Below are 26576 nucleotides of genomic sequence, written 5' to 3' on the forward strand. Positions count from 1 at the left end.
GTCAGTACCCCCCCTCCTAACATCCCTCACTCCTCAGAAAATATTGCTTCCTCATTCAACACACACTTCACCCAAACCATACTATCACTAGCTAAACAACACAACCCCCCTCCCCTGCAACCCACACCTTCAACTAGTAATCTCCCCACTGCCTTCTCTTTTTCTCCTGTACCTACCTCCAACATAAAAAAACTCTTAACTAAACTTAAACCTACCAAATTAGCAGCAGACAGCCTCCCAAGTGAATACCTACAAATCGCAGCTGATGCTCTGGCCTACCCAGTATCCATCTTGATTAACCGATCTCTGTCAGAAAGTTACGTTCCCACACTGTGGAAAGTATCACATATAATTCCCTTCCACAAAGGCGGACCCTCCACAGAACTAACCAATTACCACCCCATAGCTATTCTCTCTCCACTCTCCAAAATACTAGAGATGCATACACTCTCAGGTCTCAGACTACCTCCTTACTAACAACCTCCTTTCCAGTACTCAGCATGGTTTCCGACCAAACCATAGCACCACCACTGCCTTACTCTCCTTTACTAACACTGTCCTTCAGCATAAAAACAATGGCTACTTCTCCTCTGCTACTTTCCTAGACCTATCTAAAGCATTTGACATGGTCCCACACAAACAACTTATCTCTGTCCTCAATAACCTATCCTTCTCACAATCGGTCACCAACTGGTTTCAGAGTTACCTGTCTGACTGCCAACAATCCGTTGTATGGCAGAATGACATATCTCCCCAACTACCTGTCTCCATAGGGGTTCCCCAAGGATCCATCCTTGGACCCCTACTCTTCTCTGTTTACACCAATAATCTAGCCTCTGCCACCAAACATGGCACACTCATACAATACGCAGATGACTCGACCATCATCTGCTCAGCCCAGTCCCTACCAAAACTGCAAAAGTCACACAGGAAGCCTTTTCCTCTGTTGAAACATGGTTATCCGATGCCCGATTAATACTCAACCCAAACAAAACTAAACTACTCATCTTCCAACCCACCAAACATACTCAAAACAACTCTCACTTTAACATCACAGCAAAAGACACCACTATATACCCAAATGAACACATCAAATTGCTAGGAGTGGAAATAGACAAACTAAAATTTGACATTCACATATGACTATAAAAAAAGTCCACAAAAAACTAGGAGCGTTATACAGAAATAAGCAATTTCTCACCAAAGCAGCAAAGATTTCAATAGCAAATTCCCACCTTATCTCCACCCTACTTTATGCCTCTCCAATATATACCAACCTAAGGCAATGTGATCTAAACAAGCTAGAGACCTGTTACAACAAAATCGCCAAATTCACCACAGGGGCATCCTACCGTAGTCACCAGTGTCTCTCACTTGCTGAACTGGGCTGGCTTGAACTCCCTCACCTCCTTCAGTGGTATCAACTCTCACTCGCCCACAAACTAGTAAACCATCCACTAAATGTCCCATCCCTCCAGAATCTACTCCAACCCTATCGCACCACCAGACCACTAAGATCCAGCAGCAAAAATCACTTGCAGATCACTAAGGCCAATAACTCTGCTGGTGAAGCACTATTCTCTTGCGCCATAGCCAAATTATGGAACTCACTCCCACCCACAACTACCTCCATACCACCATGCACCCACTTCAAAACTTTACTAAAGGCGCAACTAAAAACATACTGGCTATGCCCTTGCAACTCCCACTCTAATATCATCCACCCCATCCAACCACTACCTTTCTTTCCACTCCACTAACTACCTTGATTATAGCAAGCTCAGATGCTCATAAGCCAGTACTTATTATACAACACAAACTGCTTCTTCTTGTAACATTTGTTAATGTCTGGTATGCACTTCACAGATAAAGATTCTAGTTGTCTACTGATGTACTATGTTCTTCATCTGGAAATATGTTGTAAGTAATTGCTATGTAAATTGTTAGTCACTATGTAATCCAATGTATATCCTGTCTGTTTATTTTAACTGTGGAGCTTTTCTCCCCAGGCCTCCGCTAAAAATGGACCTACGTCCAGTCGGACACTCCCGGTCAACAAATTTACATAAATAAATAAATAAAATGTAACAAAAGCAATATAATGTGCCAGATACTTTGAAAACACATGTTTGGAGTCTGTCTTTCATTCATTCCTGGTTGCAAAGGACACAAATAGCTGATCCAAGGTTCTGATGCCAATAATACATCAGTGGGCTACATACATCTAAGAAATGTACCACTCTTTCTGCCTTTTTCAGAGAGCTAGGAAAGAAATCAGAAAACTGGATAATTTGCTGAGGAAGAACATTACTTTTCGCATTTAAGAGGAGGGTGGTCCTAAGGCTGACTCTGTCTTTATGGAAAATTAGAAAAGGCCCACTGCACATAAGGGCCTGTAGTTCTGAAATCCTTGTTCCTGAGGAAACAGTACGTAACAGAACAGTTTTCTATATTAGATATTTAAAAAGACACTTTATATGCTTTTCTATGACATATCTCAAGTGCTGTGGAGCAGCAGCCTTCTTTGTGGTGCCAATTATAGACTTCCCTTAAGGAAGTGCTTAACGGGCTACTATAATACATAGGTAAAGCAGGCTGAATTGGCTGTGAAATGTGCTTTCACAGAGGCATATGTCAGGCTTAATTTGAATATGCCACATAAGCATTGCAGATTAAGGAGGACACTGACGACGCATGGGGTCCAGGTTCTTGCTGTGGAACCAGAGAAAAAAACTCTTCCATCTGGATAAATAAGATTACCTTCTGGCAGGCTTCCTGGCCTCCTTAACCAGTCAGCATGTCCTCAGTGTACTGGTGCCTGAAGAACAAAAGGGATGAATCAGCCAGACAGTTATCAGTGAGTCTTCTACTTGGGGTGCATCAGGCCCCCTTGTCCTGTATAAGGAGATCCCAAATGCAAAGGTAGCATGAGGGTTTTTCACTGAACCTCTGAACTAGGAGGCAAAACCAGTACTACCTGGGCTAAAACAGTGCCCTTAGAAGCATGTTTGCCCCCCCCTTTACTTTCTCAGTCACCATGGGAGAAGGGCATCAGAGAGAATGCATACACAGAGATATGTCCATATGAAAGCATGCACTTCCCAAGCTTTGTTGTGAAGTGCTCTACAGCAGGTTTTCTACATCTGACTTTTGCTCAGAGAAGAAAACAGATCTATCTCTGAGGCTGTCTCTGTGAAGAAAAACATCCTTGCTTAACTCCTAATCATGGGAATCTGCTGCTTATCTGCTTACTCGGTCTGCCACTGACTTGCATGGAATGTGATATAACCTTCCTTGTGGTAATCTGGGACTGAAGAGCCACCTCCTAAATAGTTATGACCAGCCTGCATAGGGGATAAGAGTAACTGTATCCTTGCTAATGCACAAGAGTAAAATAGTGTTTGCCTATTATCACTTGCAAGGCCTCTTCTTTCCAAATGGGTTTGAAAGCTCTGAGTTCCTGAATCAAGGCCACTATTTCCCTTATATTTGTATGCTTTTGTCTGTGAGCTGTGTCCAAATGCTTTGCACTTTGGGGTCATCTGTGTGGACACCCTGCAATACATCTGAAGCATCTGTGGTCAAGGTCTGATTATGGGATCCTATCTGAAAGGCACCTGTAAGGTTCTGTTTGACCTGGATGGTCCATCATTCCAGCTCATGAATGACAAAGCTGCACAGGAATTATCTCTTCCAGTCGATGAAAGTGGGGATTCCAAATGTTTTTTTTCTGTAACACTAGAGCTTCCTCATATGCATCCTTGATGGCAGAACATAAGAATTGTTGAGGACATGAATGCTAGTACCCTTAGGATCTTCCTGGCTATGACCAGAATCGTCTGTTCCAGATTCTGAAAGTATTGTGCAAGGGACTGCATTTTGACCTGATACTGGCTCTTTGATCAGTAGAGACCAATATGGTTCCAAGGAACACCATTCTTTTGACAGGGGGTAAGACATGGCCTGGGGATAATGAATTAAAATCTCAGGTTTTCAAAACAATTAGCAAATTCCACAGTCCTCTCCACCTCTTGTGATAGTGCCTGTTTGAGGCAGTCGTCTGAGTAGGGATAAATGTGAATGTCCTTGGCTCTGCAATATGCAATGACTGGAGCCATGCACTTTGTAAATATTCTGAGTGCAGTAGCCAATCAAAAGGACAGAGAGGCAAACTGGTATTGATAGTCCTTCATTTTGAAAATGAGGAAGCATCTGTGGTCCATGTGAATAGGTAATGGGAGACAGGCATCCATGAGTTCCAGTGTAACCACAAGAGCTTGAGAGGACAAGAAATAAGATTTTAAGGCAGGTGTTCAGCCTGGAAAGTTCCAGGATAGGCTTCTGAGAACCCTCCTTTCTGGCACTAGGAACAGCCTCAGATAGAGCTTCCTATTCAAGTCCTACATTGGCATCTCATCACTTCAGACTCTTGGGTTCTATCATCCATCAGGGTCACTTCATGGTATGGAAATCTCTCCCTCCTTTTTCAGTGATTCTTCAACCTCCTCTAGAGCCACTTCATTTCCTGGATGCTCTAGGGTTCCCTGTCAAAGAAACCATTCAACCTGTCCCCCCTTCCCAAGTGGGAAGGGTTTTTTATTCCAGGATGTTCCTGGTTCCTTGAAAGGAAGGCACTTGTAGACCTATTTTGGATCTCTCCCAACTCAACACCTTTCTCGAGATCCCTTTTTTGGATGCTTACTTTCCAAACTCTATTTCCTCTTTTATTATCCCAGGCTTTTCTGGTGTTCTTGGATCTGAAAGATGCTTACCTTCGTATTCCTATTCACCCTCTCTTCAGGAAGTTTTATGTTTTTCTGTATCTTCCTCTCATTTTCAGTTCTCCGCTTTGCCCTTTGACCTCTCTGTTGCCCAAAGGGTATTCACAAAATGCCTAGCTCCTATGATTGCCTTCAGCAGGCTCCAAGGCATTCAGATTTTTCCTTATCTAGATGACCTGTTGCATTAGGCACCTTCTCCTCGTCAATTGCTTCAGATCTGCAGTTCGTCTACGCTCTTCTTCAAAGTCTGGGGTTTACTATCAACTTTCAAAAGTCCGTCCTGACTCCCAGTCAGGATTATGTGCATCTGGGATGCAGGATTCAGACAGTGCCAATGATGGCCTCTCTTCTGCCTCCAAAGGTATTGTCATTGACAGCCTTCTTTCAGTCAATTTTTCTTATGACTGCCATACCAGACAGGGAGTTTCTTCAGGCTCTAGGATTCATGGCCTCTTTTGTTCCAATGCCTCCTCTTGCCAGACTCCATACGCAGAAGCTTTAATGGTACCTCAAGTCAGTTTGGCTACAGCATCATCACCCTCTGAATTTCAGTGTACTCCTCCCTCCCTGTCTCAAGAAGGAATTTGATTGGTGGATTCAACAGTTCGGTCTCAACCCAGGCTGGCCCTTTTAGCCTTCAGTCACTTCTCAAGAGCTGTTCACCAATGCTTCAGACATGGGGTGGGGGTGGGGCTTCTCTTAGTCACCTGAAAATTCAGGGTCTTTGGCCTCTCCATTAGAAGTCAAACCATATCAACATCAAAGATATGAGAGCTCTGATTCTGGCCCTTTCACTCCGTGTTCTCTCCAGGCACCTTGAAGGTGTACACAGACAACACTACAGTGATGTGGTATGTCAACAAGCAGGGGGGCACGAAATGTTACCTCCTCTGCAGGATGCAGGATGACGCTTCAGGCTTGGGAAGTGGCTCTCAGTTATCAGTTAACTCTTCAGGCAGCATACATTCCTTCAGAGCAAAATCTAGTGGCAGATTCTCTGAGCAGATGCAAAACACAGGTTCACGAATGGATGCTTCACATACACGTATTTCTGGACATTGCCTATCGGTGGGGTACTCCTTAGGAAGACCTTTATGCCTCCCCTCTGAACAGGCAGCTTCCTCTCTTCTGTTCCCGAGTGTCATGCCATCTGGCATGGAAGATGGACGCCCTTTCCTTTCCTTGGAAGGGGATGTTACTTTATGCTTTCCCTCCTCTTCCTCTACTTCCAATTGTCCTGCAGAAGATTCAACTGGACTCCTGAAAAATCTTGCTAGTGACTCCCCTTTGGCCGGGACAGCACTAGTTCCCCCTCTTAATGCATCTCGCCAGGGGCAATCATCACAAGTTACCTCACTGGTTGAAGCTCCTCACACAGGACAAGGGGTCTATCATCCATTCCCACTAGTCCATTCTGCAACTGACATTGTGGGTGATGGGATTTTGATCCCTTTCAGACAACTGCTTTCTAAGGATGTACTTGGATTTTACAGGAGGCAAGGAAACTGTCAACCAGAAACAAGTTACATGTCCAAATGGAAAAGATTTTCGGTCTGGCATCATGCTCATAACCAGGACCCTTTTTCAGTGAGGGTCCCTATGGTCCTCTCTTATTTGTGTGAGTTGTTCCAGTCTGGCTTGGTCTATTCTTCTGTGAAGGCCCATTTGTCAGCCATTTCTGCTTGTCTGCTGTTGAGTCCTCATTTGATCTCTTGTTTCAACGTCAAGCAATTTCTTAAAGGCGCCCTGTTTCTTAGGCCTCCAAAAACCCTATTCCTCCTCTTCATTGGGACCTTAATTTTGATTTGAAAAAACTGACTCAGGCTCATTTTGAGCATGCATATTTTGCTTCTTTGAAACATTGTACGTGAAAAACTGTTTTTTACTGCTGGTTATTACTTTGCTCGGGGGGTTTCTGAGCTCCAGGCCCTTATGGCCATTCTTCCTTTTTTTGTTTTTTCACAGGGACAGGATGTCCCTTTGTACTCATCCTTCTTTTATGCCCAAGGTAGTACATGAGTTGTTCTTGAATCAGATGGTACAACTCCCTTCCTTTTTCCCTTCTACTCAGTCTGTTAGTGAGAGGGTCCCGCATAACTTGGATTCGCACAGACATTTCAGGTATTATTCGGATAAAACTAGGACTGTTTGTATGTCTCATCAGCTTTTTGTTTCACCCAAGGTTTTTGGGTTTGGCTGTTTCTAAGCAAATTGTCTCTTCCTGGAAATTTAAGGCCATTTCCTTTTGTTATTCTTTTCATGGAAAATCTCTGTCTACTTCTGCTGCAGCTCATTCCACTAGGGATGTTGCCTTTTCTGGTGCCTTCTTCAAGGGGTTGGACACCACTTCCATCCTTGAAACTGCTACTTGGTCTTCAGTGCATACCTCCACTAAGCATTATAAGCTGGATAGGGTTTGTAGGACTAGAGCAGGCTTTGCCGAAACCATTTTATGTAGGTTTGTTGAGGACTATTCTCAGCTATGCACCTCCCATTCTGTTTCTTAAGCTTTTTTACTCTCACTTCTATAAAGTATATTGCAACGTTGACATAGGGGGACACGATACAGGTGTGTAAAATCCTACCATAACAGTAGATGTCTCTCTCTTCTCTGTTGCAGTATTTGCTCCCTCTTGCCAACTCACTCTTGTTTGTTCTACACGTTTTACTTTTAGCTGTGCACTGACTCCTTTGCCCTTTGGCAACTGTTCTCTCCTGGGGCAATTCAGTTCTAGGGTAGTTGTGTCCACAAGTCCCTTTTATATCCTATGTTCTGTGCAGGGAGCATTAATGTGACTTATTGAGTATAAAATATCTTTCTTTAGGCTTTTTCATACTGGCCGAGCATCAGGCTGCCCCTGGCAAGACATTCGTCTATGAAGAAAACTGCAACAGTGATGAGAATGACATCTACTGTTATAGTAATATTTCACACAACATTACTTTCTGTCTGCTGAGATACTGGTAGGATTCAGAGAACCACATGCATTTGCCATCAATGTGCATGGGAATACTTGACATATTTTGTTATCTTAAGGACTGAAGGTTCTAAACCTGAGAGATTACCTGGAACACTGATTTGCCTCTTGCGATGCCTTCTCAACTCCTTATAAACCGGGTTACTCTTCCTGCTAGCTTGTGGATGGGTAAGGAGTTTGAGGAAGGGGAAGACATGGTACAGAGAGGTTCCAAATAATCACTGCTGTTCCATTTGAGGGGGTTAGTACGACCTGGAGACCCCAGGCTTCCCCTTCTGGTCTTCTTGTTATTTCTTTTTGTGCTGCACCTTCTTACCGTTGCCTGGTTACCTTTTCTTGCCTGGTCATTAAGGCCAAGACTTAGACTGGTAGTTTGTTTCACACCTTGCAAAAAGGCATAAAAAGCTGTTTCACTGATTGCAATGTCTATCCTCTTTCCTTCTGAATTCCTCCACAGCAGGGACCCCAAACAGCAGATCCTTCCAAGGGGTACATTAAAGAGCTGCACTTTGACATCCTCGAGCTGGTGCTGTAGCCTCAGTCAGGTTTGTTACCTAATTACAGACCCTGTACCAGCCATCCTGGAGGCAGAATGCAACCTCACTTGCTAGAGGGCTTAGTCATCTGACTAATAATCTGGGTGATGTTCAATAATTTCTCCCTAAGATCCACACCAGAACCTTCTTAGTCTTCTCTCTCTCTCTTCTGGTCTAGCAGAATAATCTGAAACTACGTCTAGTTATATGTGTCTGACAGATAATGGCTCTGAAGGCCAGTGAGGTAACCTTATACACTTTCTGCCCAGGTCAGTTGGCCTATCAGCTGTCCCTACCACTGGGAACAGAACAGGGAGCAGGAAACAATTTAGACCCTGTCTCTAGATCCACAGATACATTTGGTGGTTCCATCACAGGTTTTCTGTAAAGGAATTTTTGAGATTTTCTAAACACTAAGAGCCCTATTGGGCTTTTAGGGGTTGGAGACATGATAGCAGGTTTCTTGCAGGCAGCCAAGACAGCATCCTCTATTGCTCCCAAGACTTGAAATAGCTACTGATTTAGGGGGATCTAAGTCCAGTAACCAAAATACCTTTTATGGGCATCTAATGCCTATATGGCTTCCCATTTGAAGTGCTCTTTTATTCTGCAAAGAGCATCCCTAAATAAAATTAAATGAGTGGGAGAAGCAGAGGACTTGATCCCATCAGTGCCCGTGTCATAGTCTAATGGGTAAGATATATGGGAAGCACAGCCTTATTTCCTCCATTCTTTCTGAAAAGACAAAACTCCATTTTCTGGGGAGTGTTTGCTACTTCTCTTAGCAGAGCAGACTCCAGACACTGTAGGATGATCTGCCCTTGGCTGTATGTTTGGCAAAATGTGAAGAACTCTTAAGCTAAGGAGATGCATTCCTTGGGAACAGGCTGGAAGGGGTTGGGGGAGCTGAGACCTTACCATTTTTTTGAGGGCTAAGCAACTGCAAGAAGCTTGCAGAGGTTGGCATCCTATGTTTGGACTTCTGAGTTCTCTTAGCTGGTACACCCACCCTGGAGGCTTTGACCTGGGAATGAGAATCCAAGACTTAAATCTCTGGTGCTCAGGCTGGCCAAGAGCTAACATGGCAAGGAGAGCCCATATGGTTATTACAACAACAGTGAAGACACTCGAGCATCTACATTTATGGTAAGTAGACATAACTGTACTTTTCAGGGGCCTGACCCACATCAAGGGGTGCAGGGGGTTTGAGTTTGACCCCCTGCAAAAAAGTTCAAAGGAAAAACTGATGTTCTGTATTTGCTCCTCTCCTGCACTTCGGGCTTTTTTCTTTTTTTTTGAGTCGGCACTTAACATTAACAATGCTGACATTTCAATATGAAGCCGTGTTTTTCTGTTTGACAGGTATGGTAATAAAACAAGTAACTAGAGGCACATAATCTTTGCTTTTAACCCACTCTTTTGTTGGCTGCACATGGAAGTATACAGTATGCTGCTTTACACTGCTGTCCTGTATGGGCTGTGTACATTTGTACCACTGTAATATTCATTACAGACATTTTTCTAATAAACTTACTAGGTTACTGCTCTAGTGTGCACACACACACACACACACACACACACACACACACACACAAACGAGATCAGTGAAAGTGTAAAATTATATAATTTGTATGTGGTGATGTACTTACTTTTAGTTTTTTATTCTGCACGACTGGCTGGTCATGCAAAATTTTCTGATATTATATTAGCACATGGCACGTTCTTCATATAGATCACTATTACAACAGTAACAGAAGGGCCCACTTTCAAGAGAATAGTGCCATTCTCCTCCAGGCTGAGCAGATGTCCAGCCATTGGGGATTTCAGTACATTTCTAAAGCTAACATTTACCTGCAGCATTTTAGATGTTTCTGCCACAGTTCATAGTGCATGAAAAATTGTTCAGTCTACACAGTATGGCATCTGACATCATTTGGCCTTCTCTGGACCCAAGTCAAAATAAGTACCCAATGGGGGGAATCTTGTTTCCTTAATGTCATTCCTTGACAGAGGTAACTGTGTTAAACTGTTTGGGGGGAGGGGGCAGATGACTGATTATGTGTTAGGGTATATGTCTGCTCTTAAGACTGAAGGCAGGTGTCCTTGTGTTAGGGAAATCTCACATAAAGATGTCCATAGTTCTTTGTTCTTCTGCTTAGCAGCTGAACATGACTTTAGGAATTGTAGTGTTTGTCACAGATTTACGTCCAGCACACTTGCCTATGATGCTGGAAGATCAGAATGCTGCAGGTTTTATTCCCAAACTAGCTAGTTGCAATTATTTCCAATACTGACAATGTAGCGCAGTATGAGGGGGTGCTACACTCATGAGTGTACCATACTTCAAATGAGGTATTAAACCAAGGCTCCATCTGCCTGACTTGGTGATAGCTCAGGTGGATGTAAAAAAAAAATCCCATGGCACTTATTGAAAATGTCCCCTAGTCAATATGAATACTACCTTAGATTGCCACTGATAATAGGCCATTGGCCTAGTGGGGCTTACCTGGTCAACAAAGTATAAATAGATATAATGAAACTGCTTAGACTGGAGCAAACTCTATGCCTTAACCCATGGCATCTTTGAGCTCATGCCCAACTTCAGATACCCCCAACCTTTAAGAAGGGCATGGTTAATTCACTTATGGAGAAGGTGGCTTTGGATTCTGAAGATGTGACTAAGGCATCTAACATTCCTGCTGAGCTCAAGGATGTGGGTCCCAATGATGTGCTTTTGCAATCCCTCTCATTCATACTTAACAGGTGTCTGAGGCCTCTGATACAGTCCTTTTGAGGACCCCATGCCTGCAGATTTAGGTGTGTTCATATAACTGAAGGCCAGTGTGTGGAACTTGGAGAAGTACTCCTTAGTGTGAATGCTCACTGCCATAGCTTACTTCATTACTTCTGAAGTCGAGGATGATCAACCGACAATTTTAGTTAGGGAGGCTATATCTTGTTGAGCCTCCCATCTCCTCAACTTTGGAATCCTCCCATATGGTTATTAATGCAATAGTGAAACACAGTGAATATAGTATAATTGTTATCTACTTACCAAAAATGTAGATGTTTGAGCATCTTCACTGTAGCAGCAAGCCTTCGCTCCCTCCATCCGCTCTCTCATGCCTTCAGGTTAGGGTGGGCATCCCCTTCCCAAGCCCTTCCCAATACCCTTCCCTCTCTCTCACTTTCTGATTAGGTCTCTATGGTTCCTTCCCTTGCACACTGCCTTGTGCTTCAGGCTTGGAGCTTCACCTGGGCCCCCCCCTCCCTTTATTTGGTACAAGAAAGACTTATAAGATGGCACTGGGAGAGGACCCTTATACCCAGATATCCTGGTACCAGGTGCAGTGTGTCCATCAGCCCAGTAGAAAGGAGTTAAATCTCTGGTACTCTGGCTGGCCAAAGGCTACCACAGAAAGAAAAACTATGTGGTTATTACTGCAACAGTGAAACACAATAAACATATTATATATATATCAACTCAGATATCTCCATATCTCAGATAAAAGGTAATATTCCTAGAAATGGCCATCTCAGACTTCTAGATTTTAAGTCTGCTATTTCAGCCTTTCAGTCTCAGCATTTCAGGACTTGCTAAATTATGTCCCGGTACTTAAAACGGTTACCGAAAAATACATCATGAATGAACAGACAGCACTCATGTAACAGGATACAATGGCACATTTGCAACAACAAAAACAGGTCCAGTTCATCCAAATGATCACTTAAACAGTCTCTATCACACCTTTCCATATCAATGTCAAGATGGAACTACAGCAGTGAAAACAATACCTTCCCCACTCACAATTAAGTGATAATCAATAGGTTCACCAGCTATTCTGCAGAATGACAAACCCAAGGAATGGTACTCATCCACTAACTTGATAATCAGTGCTGCAAGAGATACTGTTAACTATTGCTGCCATTTCTACAGAATTTGTGTGTGTGTGTGTGTGTGTGTGTGTGTGTGTGTGTGTGCGCGTGTGCGTGTGTATGTTATGTTTACAAAAAAACACTGCAAGCAGTAAACAAGCAACAGAAATCTGATCTCCATCAATTTGTTGAGATTACCAATAGTTGACAATTGTAAGGAGACAAGTCAGCAACTGTGGAGCCATCTAATTTGCTCTTTCTCTGCAACCCATTTGAAAGCAAGAGATTTGAGTCAGTGTAGATTACTTTGGCAAACAAGTGCATAATAAACTATTGGCAAGGTGAACTATGTTTGAAGGAAAATGGAAATACTTACAAGCTCATAGAGCTGCGACGCAGAGAACCTGATTTACGCTTCAGAGTAGTGCAAACTAAAAGATCTGTAAACAAAAACAGGGAACGGTCCTTCTTACCACCTACTGCCTTCTACAGAAAGAAAGAAAAAAAGAAAGGAAAAAGAAAGTTAAAACACAACAGCTTAACCCAGTGCAGTAACCAGCTCAAAATAATTTATGTGTAACGTGATACTCTGCATTTTATGCATTACCAATTTACATATTAAAACATAGTGCCATAAATAGTGTGTAGTTTACATTACTTATTTTACATGTCAGCAATAATCAGTGCATATTAAGCATTACATAAATTGAGTGCACTCCAACGGAAGAGAATTGGAATTTGTTAGGCAGATTTTTCTTGTGTGAAAGAGAGTCTGCGTGACTTGCTATGAAGTATGGCCCCCAAGATGGTTCAGTCTTCATATTGGCCTAACGAATTCCATTAAAAGGATGAACTACATTGAACCATCTTCAGGCTCCTCCTTAATGAAGTTTAACTCACTGGTATATATTCTGGACAGGATCTTTGTCCCCTTTTAGCTGGGAAGTTGCAACAGATACACCACTAACATGAACCTTGGATCAGGAACCAGAAGAGCCCAAAAAAGGTACCACAGAGTGACTACTATCCCAGAAGAAACCAAGATGTGACTGGCTCCCACGACACTAGAAGGTAACAATATGACTTTTCTTTACCTCCTTCTAGCTGTGGCAAAACACTGGAGCTAAGCATCTGGTAAACACTCTGGGAACAGTCGATAGTTAAAAGAGAATGCAGGTAAACTGAAAGTGTTCCATTTCCTTTTGCAAATCTGAGAAACTGCCTGTGCTTCTAGTTAACAGGGATGCAAAAGACAGCATCCTTTGTACTCCCAGTCAAAACAAATGTGTCCTGCAAAAACAGAGTGAAAAGGGTTTGCAAACTGAAATTCTGAATGTTTCACTCTCAGAAATTTGTTTAACTTGGACAGATTCAGAACAAGTCTCCAAAGGATGTTCTTTCTGGGTACTAAGAAGTGCCAGAAATATAACCTATTTCTTGCTCTGCTAAGAGGATCCTTTCTACATCTCCAACTTCTAGTCCTCTCTTAGTTACAGATTTCTAGTCATACTAACCCAGTCCTCTTTAAAGTGAGAAACTCTCCCTTCCCAAGTGGTCTGATAGGAGCTGGTAAGACAGGGATGTAGGTGGAATGGTATAGTCAGTAGGAGGGGGTCTTCTTGGCTGTGGCTAGAACCATTCCCTCCTCTGCACTTGGTGTGTAGTAACCTACCCCAACCTCTGTCTCTTCTCAGCTCTCTTTTCAAAAACTCTTTTTTGTTTGAATTATCTTCCTGATTTTCTTTGAAAAGGGCTACTATTTACTGTGGTAGTTCCTACGGCAGAACAGAATAAGAGGATGAAATAACTGCCTAACTGTTTTAATGGGCTTCTATTTCTCCTTCAGTCTTTTGAACATCTCCTGATAAGTGGAGTTTGAAGAGTAGTTTCTTGTCCAGAGGCACATTCACAATCTGTTTATTTATTTATTTATTTTACATTTGTTAACTGGGCTAGTCCAGCTGGATACATGTCCATTTTCAGTGGAGGCCCGAGGAGAAAAGCTCCGCTACAGTACTAAATAAACATATTAAAGATAAAACTAGAATATTTTCAAAATATACAGAATTAAACTAAAGTAAAATGAAACATAAAAATTACCAAGGTATGATAGAAGAAACATACAAATTGAAACTACTGCAGTTATGTATGGCATATAACTACATTTCTAGCATGGACAGAGATTAAGTTAATGTTACATGCACAGTTGCAATATAAGGAAGGTTAAAGAATAAGTTCTTTTTGTGAGTGGAAAAAGAGCAGTCAAGCTAGGAAAGGAGGTCTAATTTGCTAGAGTGAGGGAGTAAGAAGAAATGGGTTTAGAGGGAAAAGATAGTATGGGAATAAAGGAAAGGAAAAGAAGGAAGAAGAAAAGGATTAGTCGGGTATGGCAAGAGCATAGCCAGTGGTTTGAAATGAATAGTTTTAGGTTAGTTTTGAATAGTGGGAGAGATGTAAGGGAAGTAAGGTCATTTGTTGTTTGACATCCTCCTTTAATGACCATTTCTAAATGACGCATGGCTATGTCTACAGTTAGAGTAGTTCCTCCTTGGATAGTCATTAGTCACATTTGGTGGTGTGTTTGCTTATTTTCACCGATATCTGTTATAGCCCTGTTTAAGAGTCCCAGTCAGAAAAATCAGCCATTATATCATACACTTGCCTAAGAACATCAGCTTGGTAAAGAAGGATGTGTATCTGGAAAATGACTGCTTTGCCTGGCACTGTAGTGTAAACAGCCAGAGCCCTGATTATGACAAAGACAACCTCAAACAGCAGCTCAAGCACTGGAGGAACCACACCAGGATGGGTGGGGGTGAGAAGCTTACACTACCTTACTAATCCTGTAAGGTGATTTTCAGCAGAAAGGCAAGTACTTCCTGGCTGTGATCAGGCTACCACTATTGATATTAAGGAGGGATTGAGTGGGTGCCATTCTGTACAATGCATTTCATGATGTACATACACACACTGTCCTAGTCAGGGTACATCTCTCCTTACTCTCAAAATAGCCCCCTCATCAGAGTATGTATATGATGCCTGCCTTGCAACTCTTACCCCAGGAATTCATGAACCATCATCTCAAGAGTGGGTAGGCCAGTAGGGTCTATATTATAGTATCGAAGTTTTTAAACTTCGAATGCTATAATAGCGACCCGTTTTTGTCGAAAACTCAAAATAGCAAAGCCATGGAACTTCATAATCTTACCTAGGGTAAGATTTCAGTTGTCCGTTCCATGGCTTCACTATTTACTCTACTGTGCTGGGAAGGTTACGGACCGGGGTAAGGTAAGTATGCGAACGGAGGTTACGGACAGGGTTAAAGTGTGGGAACGGATCGGGGTAAGGTGAGTGTGCGGTAGTTAGGGGCTTTAGGGTTAGGGAGCGGGTAAGGTGAGTGTGTGGTAGTTAGGGACTTTAAGGTTAGGGAGCGAGTAAGGTGAGTGTGTGGTAGTTAGGGACTTTAGGGTTAGGGAGCGGGTAAGGTGAGTGTGCAGTAGTTAGGGACTTTAGGGTTAGGGTTGGGTTAAGGTGAGTGGATAGGTAGTAGTGCAGGGTTAGAATTATGGTTTTGTTAAGTGTATGTGTGTGGTTTATTTATTTTGGTGTGCTTGTGTTGTGTGTTTGTGTTTTGGAACAGCAAATTTTTTCCCTGGAAAAAAATTTGCTGTTCTGTATGTTCGATATTTTGTGGTTTAGATATTTTATAGCGTTCGCTATTTAAATCATATGGTAGGGTAATATAAACGTGGCCAGTAAGGTCTCACTTTCCATAGTGAAGGATGGGGCCACCTGTTGCAAGGCCTATGGCATGATTTCAACTCTCCTGCAGGAAGGGAATAAATTGTTTTATACAGGGTCTGATGAGTGGGAGAGGCAAAAATAAATAACACTTATTTAATTCCCATTGAGGATGAAGCACATTCTTCCCCCAGTGGTCCAGCACTCTCTTCTCTCTTTCAGCCCCCAGTGATACAACAGTGTGGCCAGATACTGCATTTTTATGGAATATATCTGAACTTTCCCTAGATCTTGTAATATCTATCTGACATACAATGGGTTGGAAGATGGAAATACAGCTCAAGGAAGGTGTTTTCAAATACCTAGAACACTGCTGGGTCATGTGCAAGAATGAGCTCCTCTATACTAGGAACTCCAGGTATCTTTGTGCGCCTCCAATAATACTTTGGCATATCACAATGCCCCTTGATTAAACTAATATTTCTCCATACAACACATCCTTTGGAGGGGAGCCAGACAATAAAGATTTTGCTTTATCAGTACCACACCTAGAGGAAATTAAAACTGGATGGAAATGGCTAACTCCTCCTCTTCCTTATCAAGCTCCAAGGCATCCTGTCAGGTGAGGAGTCCTTCTTTCTTTCACCTGGTGGATCTGCGCCTGAAGTGGAAGATTCTCCATAGACAGGTGTTAGTACGTGTACCCCTTGACAGGGAGCAGCATACTCATCAGCAAATCATTTATAGTGGGAGGTCCAGGGCAGGTATGTGTAGGGAGGACATTTCTTGGATGGCTGTGCTGACACTCCAGATTTCACTGGGATTTCTGATGCATGGAAAAACAAAGTAGGGATGTTCAAAGAAGGAAACTATTCTCTATTGGTTGGTACCAACTATGCATTCTCTGTGGGTGGCTAGGGAATAGTACCCATCTGAGATGCAGTTGCTGCTATGAACAAGGCCTGGTTATGCAGTAAAAATGTGACCCCCCCCCCTGTCCCCCTCCAAAGTGTTCCACCAGGTGAGGATGTAGTAAAAGGAGGCATTGTTGATGAGTTCAACAACAGTGTGCTTCACTGTTGCCACAGCCCTCAGGCTCTTGCTGGGCTGGCAGGAATAACAAAAGACATGTGTTTTTCTGCTCATAAGCTTCTAGATTCAGTATGTTTTAACAACTCATCAAACTGGAGATGATGAGTACAATTAAAATCACTTTTTTAAAATTTTTCAACCTCCCCCCATTTGTTTTTCTCCTCCCCATCCCTCAAATATACTACAGGCTGAGTAAGTTTGCACCACACCTTAGCAAAACAGGTGAACCTTGAACAGATGAGTCTCAACAAGCTCAGATAATGATCAGCCGAACATTTGACATTTATCATGACCTTCTTTGGTTTCTCCATTCTTCTGTGAAAACAACTGCCCCTATGCTTCTTTCGTTATCCCATAAGCATAAGGCTTTTCTACTAGAAGAGCAGTGGATTCCTCTTGGGACAGTGGAAAAAGTTTCCATATCATATACATATTCAAGAAGGGGTGAAAGATTTAGGACCCTGGACAGCAGTGTTTTCTTACTGAAGTAAGCAGCATGATTACCAGAAGAAACCTTGTGGCTTTACCTTAGACAAAAAAGAGAAGAAAAAGCACTGAATGTGACAGTCCTTCAGGGGACTCTGTTCCTGCAGCCATCTTTACTGATGATCTTTTCTGGGGACATCACTGGCCTTATAAAGACCTCCAAAATACAATCTGCAACAGCAGTCCACCAATACACAAAGGTTCCATGATTAGTAGCTATTTTAGTCATCAAAACAGGAATACAACATATTACATTTTTTCCTCAAAGTGGTAATTATCCCTTTATGTTGCAAAAAGAACTGCAGGTGGCATGTGTTGCTCTCTGCTTTACACTACATGTGTCGGTGACATTGTCAGCATGGAGAGAAGACCAGCTGTTCCCTGGGAATGTCCATTGTTCTGGAAATCAGGTAAGAAGGAAGAATGTCTATCTGAATCTAATTTCCAAGGATAAAGAAGGATACTGCAGCAGCAATTCTTATACTGAACATCTAGAGTTTCAATGCATGCACAAAGCAGACCCATGCAACATTGTGGTTGGATTTTTGCATGCAGGCATTTGCAAGAATATTCTTATACATGGCCATCAGCAGCATTGTTAATTGAGTCACAATGCACAGTGTAGGTGCACTATACATACCGGACATAAAACTTTGGTAGTACCATAAAAGCTGAGAAAGGACGTGCTAGGTATCATATGTCACAAATGTCACCAGACAGTTATCACACTGAAAGCAGAGTTATGACAAAAATATGTAAGGAATTTATTTATTTATTCAATCTGGTAAATGGAGTAGAGCACTGATCCAAATGGACTTATTTCAGTCTCAGCCAGGACAAATATGAATGACACTAGACAAGCAAGTTGAAGTATTACGAATATTAACAAAATGTTGTGTGAAGAAAGCAATTAGTCATAACAGTGATAATAAAAAAGTAAACACTACACTGAACACTAGGAAGGGATGGTTACAGTAAGGCAGGAAGAAGAAGAAAAGAGGGAAATGATGACGTGATGGAGCACTAAGTGTAAAAGATAGCAAAAGTAATAAGGGCACACAGAAATTAACGGTATGCAATATATACAATGTGGAAGGGATGTCACATATTAGTGCACGGCGATAATCTGAGGAAGACAGAGGTGTCTGACTGGTGAAGGGGAGACTAGGGGATTAGGTGATGTGTCTAGAGGTAAAGCATTTGCAAACTGCCTCATTCTTGAGATGATCTTTAAGCTGAGCGTGTAATGAAGGGTACTGCAGTAAGGTCAGCAATGTCATAGTTTCATAGTCTAGTTTCATATTATAGTACTAGGCTATCTGCCCTAGGGCATTTGTAAGCCTAGCCATAGTGATGTGGCTTTTGCCACCCCATGAAGTGGTACAAAAATGTACAGAATAAAATTAGAATACTGTGCCTCTGTCTAGTAGTGACACAATGAAGGTCCCCTTATATAACAGAATTAGTTTACTGTGCCCCTGTCTAGCAGTAACACAGATGTGACCCCTGGGGTAAACTTACGATCTCTCATCCACTCATCAAGATTTCTCTTGAAGAGAGTCAGTGAGGGGCTCTGCCTAATACGAACTGGGATCCTGTTCCAAAGCATGGGAAGCCTCTGGGTTATGAATCTATCCCTCCAGCATGTCCTATTCATGCTTGTGCCGAGGTTTAAGTCTTTAGCTCTCGTGGTCCTGATGGATTTGGATCTTTTGAGGTGGAGCATGTCCATCAGATCCTGATTGGACATGGCCTTGTACGTCAGGCAGAGATCACCTCTGAGCAGGCAGTATGCTACTGAACAGAGCTGAAGTTTCTTTAGTCTGGCAGAATAAGACATATGTTGGAGACCCTTGATCCTCTTGGTGAGGTACTTTTGTGGTCTCTCCGGCTGTTGCAAATGCCGGGTGAGGTACATACCAAATGGGGCATTGTACTCAATCATGGGTCTGATGAGGGAGGAGTATAGGGGTACAATGACATCCCTGGATCTGGATGTGAATCCCTTCATGATGAGGTGTGCAAGGTAGAATGTTTTTCTAACCACTTTGGCAACGTGGGTGTCAAATGAGAGGTCGCTGTCGACTTGGGTCCCTAGGTCTCTGATTACTTTTTCCATACTCAGTGGGTTGCTGTCTATGTCATAATTTGTGGGTACTTTGTTTTTCCCAAAGGGGATGACTATACATTTTTTGGCATTTAGTTTAAGGCCGTGACTCCGGCACCAGTTGTCCGTTTCTGTGAGGCCTTTCTGTAGGATGTATGTGTCCGCTGGTGTATCGACTATGGCGCCTAGTTTGCAGTCATCTGCGAACTTTGTCAGCCACAACCCTCCCATGTTTGCTTTAACATCTGAGAAATAAATGCCGAACAAGAGGGGTCCCAGGACAGATCCCTGTGGGACACCACTTGTGACTGGCTTTGAGTCTGACATTGCTCCAGCGATTTTAACTTTATGGGTTCTGTCCTTTAGCCAGTTTGCAACCCATCTGGTGACATAAGGGTTTACGTTTAAGCTGTTGAGCTTATCTATGATGCCTGAGTGGGGTATTGTGTCGAAGGCCTTAGCCAAGTCCAGGTAGGCTGTATGGACTGCTTTGCCCTCATCAATGGCTCTAGTGACTGTTTCGAAAAAGTCAACCAGGTTCAAAAGGCAGGATCTGCCCTTTACAAAGCCGAACTGGGTAGGGTCAAGTGTCTGTAGGTCCCCTATGTCTCTATTTATGAGTATCATAATGATTCTTTCCATAGCTTTTCAGACCAGGCTGGTTAAGCTTATGGGGAGGTAGTTTCCAGGGTCTGTAGAGGTACCCCCTTTGTGGAGTGGGACCACTGTTGCTGTACGCCACTGTTCAGGTACATATCCTGAAGTAAGGCTAAGGTTAAGTAGCATTTTTATGTGTGGGTTTATCTCCTCTTGGAGTTCACGTAACACGCAACCCGGGATACCGTCAGGTCCCATTGATGCTGTGTTTTTAGCTTTGTTTAGGGCGGTTCTCACTTGGACATCTGAGATGACAGGGAGATTACATTCAGCTGGGATAAGTATTTCTTCTTTTGGGGGTGAGGGAGGGGAGAAATTTGCACTGAACCTGTCAGCCAGAATGTTGGCAATATCTGTGGGTTCAGTGTATTTTTTGTTGTTGTGAACTAACTCTGAGCATATCTGAGGGTTTGCGCCCAGGTTTCTAACATAGCTGAAGAAGGCTTTGTGGTTATCTTTAGTGTCCTTAGCGATTTTTCTCTCAAAGTTGGCCTTGGATGTTTTTATGAGAGAACGTAGTTTTCTGTTAATGTTGATCAGAGATGTCTTCCCTTCATGGGATTTTGCTCTGACGTGCAGTAGCTTCCTTCTTTTGTTATACAATTTGTTAATGGCTGAGGTCCACCAGACAGGATGCTTGCCTTTGGTGGAAAGTGACTTGGATTTATTTGGGATTGCATGATCCATGCATTCTTGGAGATGTCCATAGAAAGCATTTGTGAAGGATTCGGCATTGTGGGATGTGGTATCCACTGACACAGTGGGCTTAAAGGATACCATCTCAGTCTTAAGAAGAGTGAAGTCTGCTTTAGAGAAGTTTTTCACTGTGGTCTTTTGTGCTGGGGGTGGAGGTGGGATATGTATATCCAGGGTGATTAGTTTGTGGTCAGATCTCACTAGTGAGGGATATACTTCCGGTGTGGAGCATTTTGTCCCCATGTTTGTGATGATCAGGTCTAGTATATTATCTCCCCTAGTGGGAGAGGTGACTAGTTGTTCCAGTGCATTTGAATTTATGAATTCCAGGAACCTTTGGGCTAGGGTATTAGGGCTAGAATAATGTACCCAGTCTATGTTTGGGTAGTTGAAGTCTCCCAGTATGATGGTATTTTGTGATACATTCATATCCTCCAATGTCTTCAGGAAGGCTGAGTGGGGTTCCTGAGATTGGGAGGGTGGTCTGTAACATGCTACCAGTTCTATAGCAGTTTTGCCTATGGTTAGTTGCACCTGTATGGTCTCTGATGCTTCATGTGTTGCTATTAACCTGGAGGTGTGGGTGTCCTTGATGAATATGGACACTCCCCTTCCCTTTGTGGTTCGTCCCGGGTTTTGGGGCCGAAAAGCATGATACGAGGTATAGCCTGGTAGCGCTGGGGTGCTCTCATGAGCCTTGAACCAGGTTTCAGTTACTGCACAGACGTCGATGTTCTCGATGCTGAGGAGTGCATCGAGTGCCTGCATCTTGAGATTTAGACTTCTGGCGTTGAGCAGCATTACCCTTAATTTTTTTCCATTTTTGTTTTCTAAGGAGGTGGGTTTGTCTTTTGAGCCTTGCCTAAAAAAGGCACTATGGGGGTGGCAAGAGCCTTAGCCAATATCTGGAAGCCCAGTGGTGACAGGTGTAAGCCATCCCTTGCGAAGCAGCGTGGCTTGTCCAACATGTCATCCCAGGCAGACAGACAATGGATCCCCTTAGAATGACACCAGTACTTGAGCGAATTATTAAAGCTGATCATCTTGTCTTTGTATTGTGGTATCATTCTTGGTGAGGGCAAGATGCTGCTCACGGTCAGGGACATACCAGCCTGGGCTACATAATCGGAGAGCTCCTCTATGTCTCTTTTCATGTAGTCCAGAGAGGTACGTCTCAGGTCATTCACGCCAGCATGGACAATGACGGAGTCATATTTGTACTTGCTTTGGAGTGACTTGAGTGCGTGTGTTATGTGGCGGATCCTAGCTCCCAATAGACAGCTCACAGTCACCCTCTCCTTGTTCAGCCTGGTCAGCGGGACATCAGTGTGTCTGACTATAGAGTCACCTATTACTAGTGTATCAGGCATGGTGTTTGGCCTTAAGGGCTGTGATTGGTTGACACACTGATTTATTGAAGTATGTGTTGCATGTGCTTTGTTTTGAGGTGGTGGATTTTTGGATGTCTGCTTAGGGAGCCTCTGTTGTTTTGGTAAGTTTTTTATTAGAGCCTCCGAGTATGTCTTTGCATTTTTATGTGTTTGGTTTGCAGTTGTGGTAGGTCTATGTGGGACTGGGATTGTTGTGTGTGTGGTTACCATCTCCTCCTGTCTGGTCATGCCAGGTCATGCCAGCCCTGAGTTGAGAGAGTTCAGCCTCCAGTTTGGCTATATAGTTGCATCTCTCACATGTATTTGTGTTTGTTGGGAGGAGGAGAGGGTTGTCTGTGTACATGAGACAATTGTAGCATTGTCTCAAGATACCCAGATTGATCAGCTGAACTGGAGAGGACACCAGTAATCTACCAGTCGATATGCTAGAACAGTAAAAGGGAGTGCTGTACCTTTAAGGGAAGTGGATATTCACAGGGGTGGTAGGTAGATGTAGTGCTTTACTTAGTACGAGAGTGCTTACTTAGTAGAGAAGTATTGAGAACAAGTGCTAGGCTTATAATATAGTGAGTAGTCTGATTATACTAAGAGTAGAGCTTCCTTAAGGGCAAATTTGAAGAGCAGACTTGGCGGAGCCAGAATAAGTTTAACCTTGTTTAAGCAGCGCTGCACTATGCGCACAACTGCGCAAAGCCGTGCAAACGTGGATTTTAAACAGGGAACTACAAAAGAGCTAGAAATGGTCCAAAACAACCAATTACTACAGCTTCTTTTGCTGAGGTCACTTCCTACAGGGACAGGTAGGCTGCTCAAGGCTCCCCACTCCCACTGGTGAGCAAAGAAACTTCCTTCTATCCAAGTAAGGTAATGGACAACACAGGAACTACACCACAGCCCAGAATACAGCAATGCCTGTAAAATGGTCGAAACTAGTCGAGCAGAGGCGGGAAAACACGGATTATTTTTTTGTTTTTTTGATAGAAACACACAGAAAATGCAGAAACAGTGATAAATCAGTTACACAGGCTAGCACACTTTAGTGGGCAGCCTCCACAGTTAAATTAAACAAACAAACAAACTTTCGATCAAATTCGACTAAAAAGTAACTTTAAGTGCAGATTTTAAAATAATGCAGCAAACAGTTAAAAAAACAGTTCAAGCTAGTTCAGGGTAAGCTACAGAAGCTATTCCAAGTGAAAAAAAAAGCAAAGATACTTAAATCCAGAAAGTAGTCGCTTTTCTGAGTTCTCTGTAGCTAAGACCACTCTGCATTTTCAACAAACACAAACCAGGTCACAGCTAGTACAAAGGAACTGTTGGAACTTGCATTTTCCTTTCTTTGCATACTGAGCATCCATCTGTGGTGGTGCAGCATTTAGCGTTGTCGCCTCACAGCAAGAGGTTTTCCGGTTTGATTCTCGGCTGGACCACCTCCTGTATGGAGTCTGCGTGCCCTCCCTGTGGTTGAGTGAGTTTTAAAGATATTTAGGTAGGTGAGTATGTGTGTAAGTGTGTGCCTTCTGTGAAGGTTGGGTGCCAGGCTGGCAACTCGACACTGTAAAAACACCACTGCCAATCAATCTGCGGATCGGTGATCCATTGTGTTGACCCCTTTCTGGAAAAAGGCAAAAGTCAAAGATGACCCAATGCAAAACAGGGCAGGCTATCTTTATTTAACTGCAATTTGTTATTTATTACTGTATTTAGTTTTATTTGTTAACAGAGATAAAACACTCACCCTAGGAGCACTGCTTGATTAGCTGACTTCAAAAGGAAGCTGAGGGCAGCAAACTCAGGACTACAGGAAGCAGCTCATTAAGAACATTATTATTATTAATATTCTGATTCATAGCCTTAATCCTTTGCTTTAACTGACAGACCCGCAGGAACTCATTTACTCCACACAATGCAGTTAAGTATCCCTTTCCATTCAATACACACTATGAAGCAATACACCGAAGCAGTTGTAAACATGAGAACAGGCAGTAACTTGGGAACCCCAGAACCTCACTTACGTGGCAAGCTGAAACAAATGGTTTTAAATACATGCTGTGTAACTTATTGCTGCTTTAAACAGCGCATTATATCACACTGATACTTGCAAACAGCACCATTATAGAGTAGACAAATTTGGTTGGAAAAAAATAACAGAAAAATATTTTTCTAAAGCAGTCTGTGGACTGTGATGCTTGACTGGGCAAGTAACAGCCATATTTTATTTTATTTATTTATCCTTTGTTGACTGGGTTAGTCCCACTAGGCTAGTAGCCTCTTTTCAGGGGAGAGCAGAGGTAGTATTTATACTACTAGGGGAAATTTGAACAAGGCATTGGTTAACTACCTCTACTCTTTTCGATAGGTGCTGTGGGATATTTTACATCAACCTCAGCTACCATCAACTCAAGCAGATGGGGCCTCGGTTTACAGTCTCATCCAAAAGATGGAACATTCTGGAGTGCAGCACCCCCTCTTATGCTGCACTACAGTATCAGTAATCAATCTACTTTGTGTGGGAATGGAACTCACTGCCTTCTGCACCAAAGGCAAGTGTGCTACCTGTTGCACCACTGACACCGATTTAAATGAGCAGGGAGAAAAGATGCTTGGAACAGTTCATCTGACTTGTTGGTGTCCTCCAATACACAAAGGTTCCACGCATTAGTAGCTATTTTAGTCAGTTATGGGGATGTAACCTCCACCCCCAAAATCATTCTGAAATGTGGCGAGTACAGGAGATGGACTAAAGGTAGGCAGACTGTGCGACAAGGAAAAGGAAAAATCAGAGCTTGGACAACAACAGTGACTCATAAGGAGAACTGAATTAAGTAAATAATTAGTAACAGTAATACTACTGTAGAATTTATTAATGCGGTACTACCAAAGCATTGTTTGCAATTTTCTAGACCCAGACTTTGAAAAGGCACTGATAATGAAGAGGAAATTCAGAATAAGACAATTAAACAGATGAGTAACCTAGAAAAAAATACATAATGAAACACAGGAAGATACCAATTGATCTTGTCTGGACACCAGAAGTTACAGACGAAGCATAGCTATAAAAATGACATGCCTTGCCAAACTACATTTTTAATGAGGAAGTAGCTATTTAGGGGGAAATGCAGTGAAAAACAGCTTCCTATTAAAATAGCATTACTTGAAATGCCAAGTGCCAAAAAGCAAAAAAAAAAAAAAGGCTGAAAACACAGGGGAAGAGCGAATCTCAAAAATCGCTCTTCTCCTTAAAACTTCTTTTTGCAGGGCGATGCCCCCAGCACCCTCTGAACTTATATACAGCAACTCCACGATCACCATACCTTAAAGAAAAGGGAATATTCCAAGAAATGTCATCTTGGACTTGGTACAAGTCTGATCTTTTGGCCATTCAGTCTCCACGTTTCGGGCCTCACTGTGCCAGATCCCGACATTTCAAAAGGTTACTGTGAAAAACATATTTGTTGTAAGAATAACAAATCCCAATTTCTAGCTAATGAAAACAACCAGATGCCAGGGAAACAGAAATACAAGTACTGTGTGGAAGGGAGCTCCATCTGGTGTCCATACTTTACAATAAACAGCAGGATGATTTGGAGGGAGGAAAACAGAGGAGGCCAGATCAATGCAATGAGATACTCCCAAGGAACAGTTGGAAGTAGTTAGAATGGGAGAAACTAGGAAAATGGAATTTACATTAGGCTACATAGGGGCATACATTACAACTTCAGACTTCTTGTAACTGGGGATTTAAGGAAACTGGGAAAAGCAGAAAAGGCTATAAAGCAGAAACTCTGGGCTATTACAAATATGATTCTACAGCAATTGCCAAGCTAGTTTGATGAAGGTACTGATAGTAACCTAGAATAAAATACACAACGAAACACAGGAAGATATTAACTTCTGACAAACTACTGTAAAATGTCATTCATCCACATGATATAAATGGTATAATGTCTACATATCGTATAAATGTATGTAAAATGTAACATTATCTGTAAATTTATTAAATATCTGTATTTGTTTGGAGCTTTTCTCCCCGGGCCTGCACTGAAAATGGGTTCCTGAACCAGTCAGAGTTTCCCGGTCACCAAATGTCAATAAATAAATAAATACTAATGGCTTCCAGTCAGAGGAACATATATATTGTCAGAATTCTGATTGTTGGAATACAACATTATACAATGCAACAGATAAGAGAGGAAGGAGACCAAGGTAGTGCGAGGATTAAGGTAAGAGGATTA

The 26576-nt window shown here is 42.5% G+C and overlaps 1 protein-coding gene across 2 annotated transcripts in view; it reads right to left on the minus strand.

The window, feature by feature from the left end:
- Nucleotides 1–26576, minus strand: part of ARHGEF17 (Rho guanine nucleotide exchange factor 17) — a 2179236-nt gene that overhangs the window by 428296 nt on the left and 1724364 nt on the right. For both annotated transcript variants that reach the window (XM_044071304.1, XM_044071302.1), the window contains one exon: nt 12548–12657. In XM_044071304.1, the coding sequence (XP_043927239.1) occupies nt 12548–12657 (110 nt within the window). The remainder of the gene's footprint in view (nt 1–12547; nt 12658–26576) is intronic.

The sequence above is a fragment of the Protopterus annectens genome, chromosome 5.part0 (assembly GCF_019279795.1).
Source record: "Protopterus annectens isolate FY-2018-M chromosome 5.part0, PAN1.0, whole genome shotgun sequence".
NCBI lineage: Eukaryota > Metazoa > Chordata > Ceratodontiformes > Protopteridae > Protopterus > Protopterus annectens.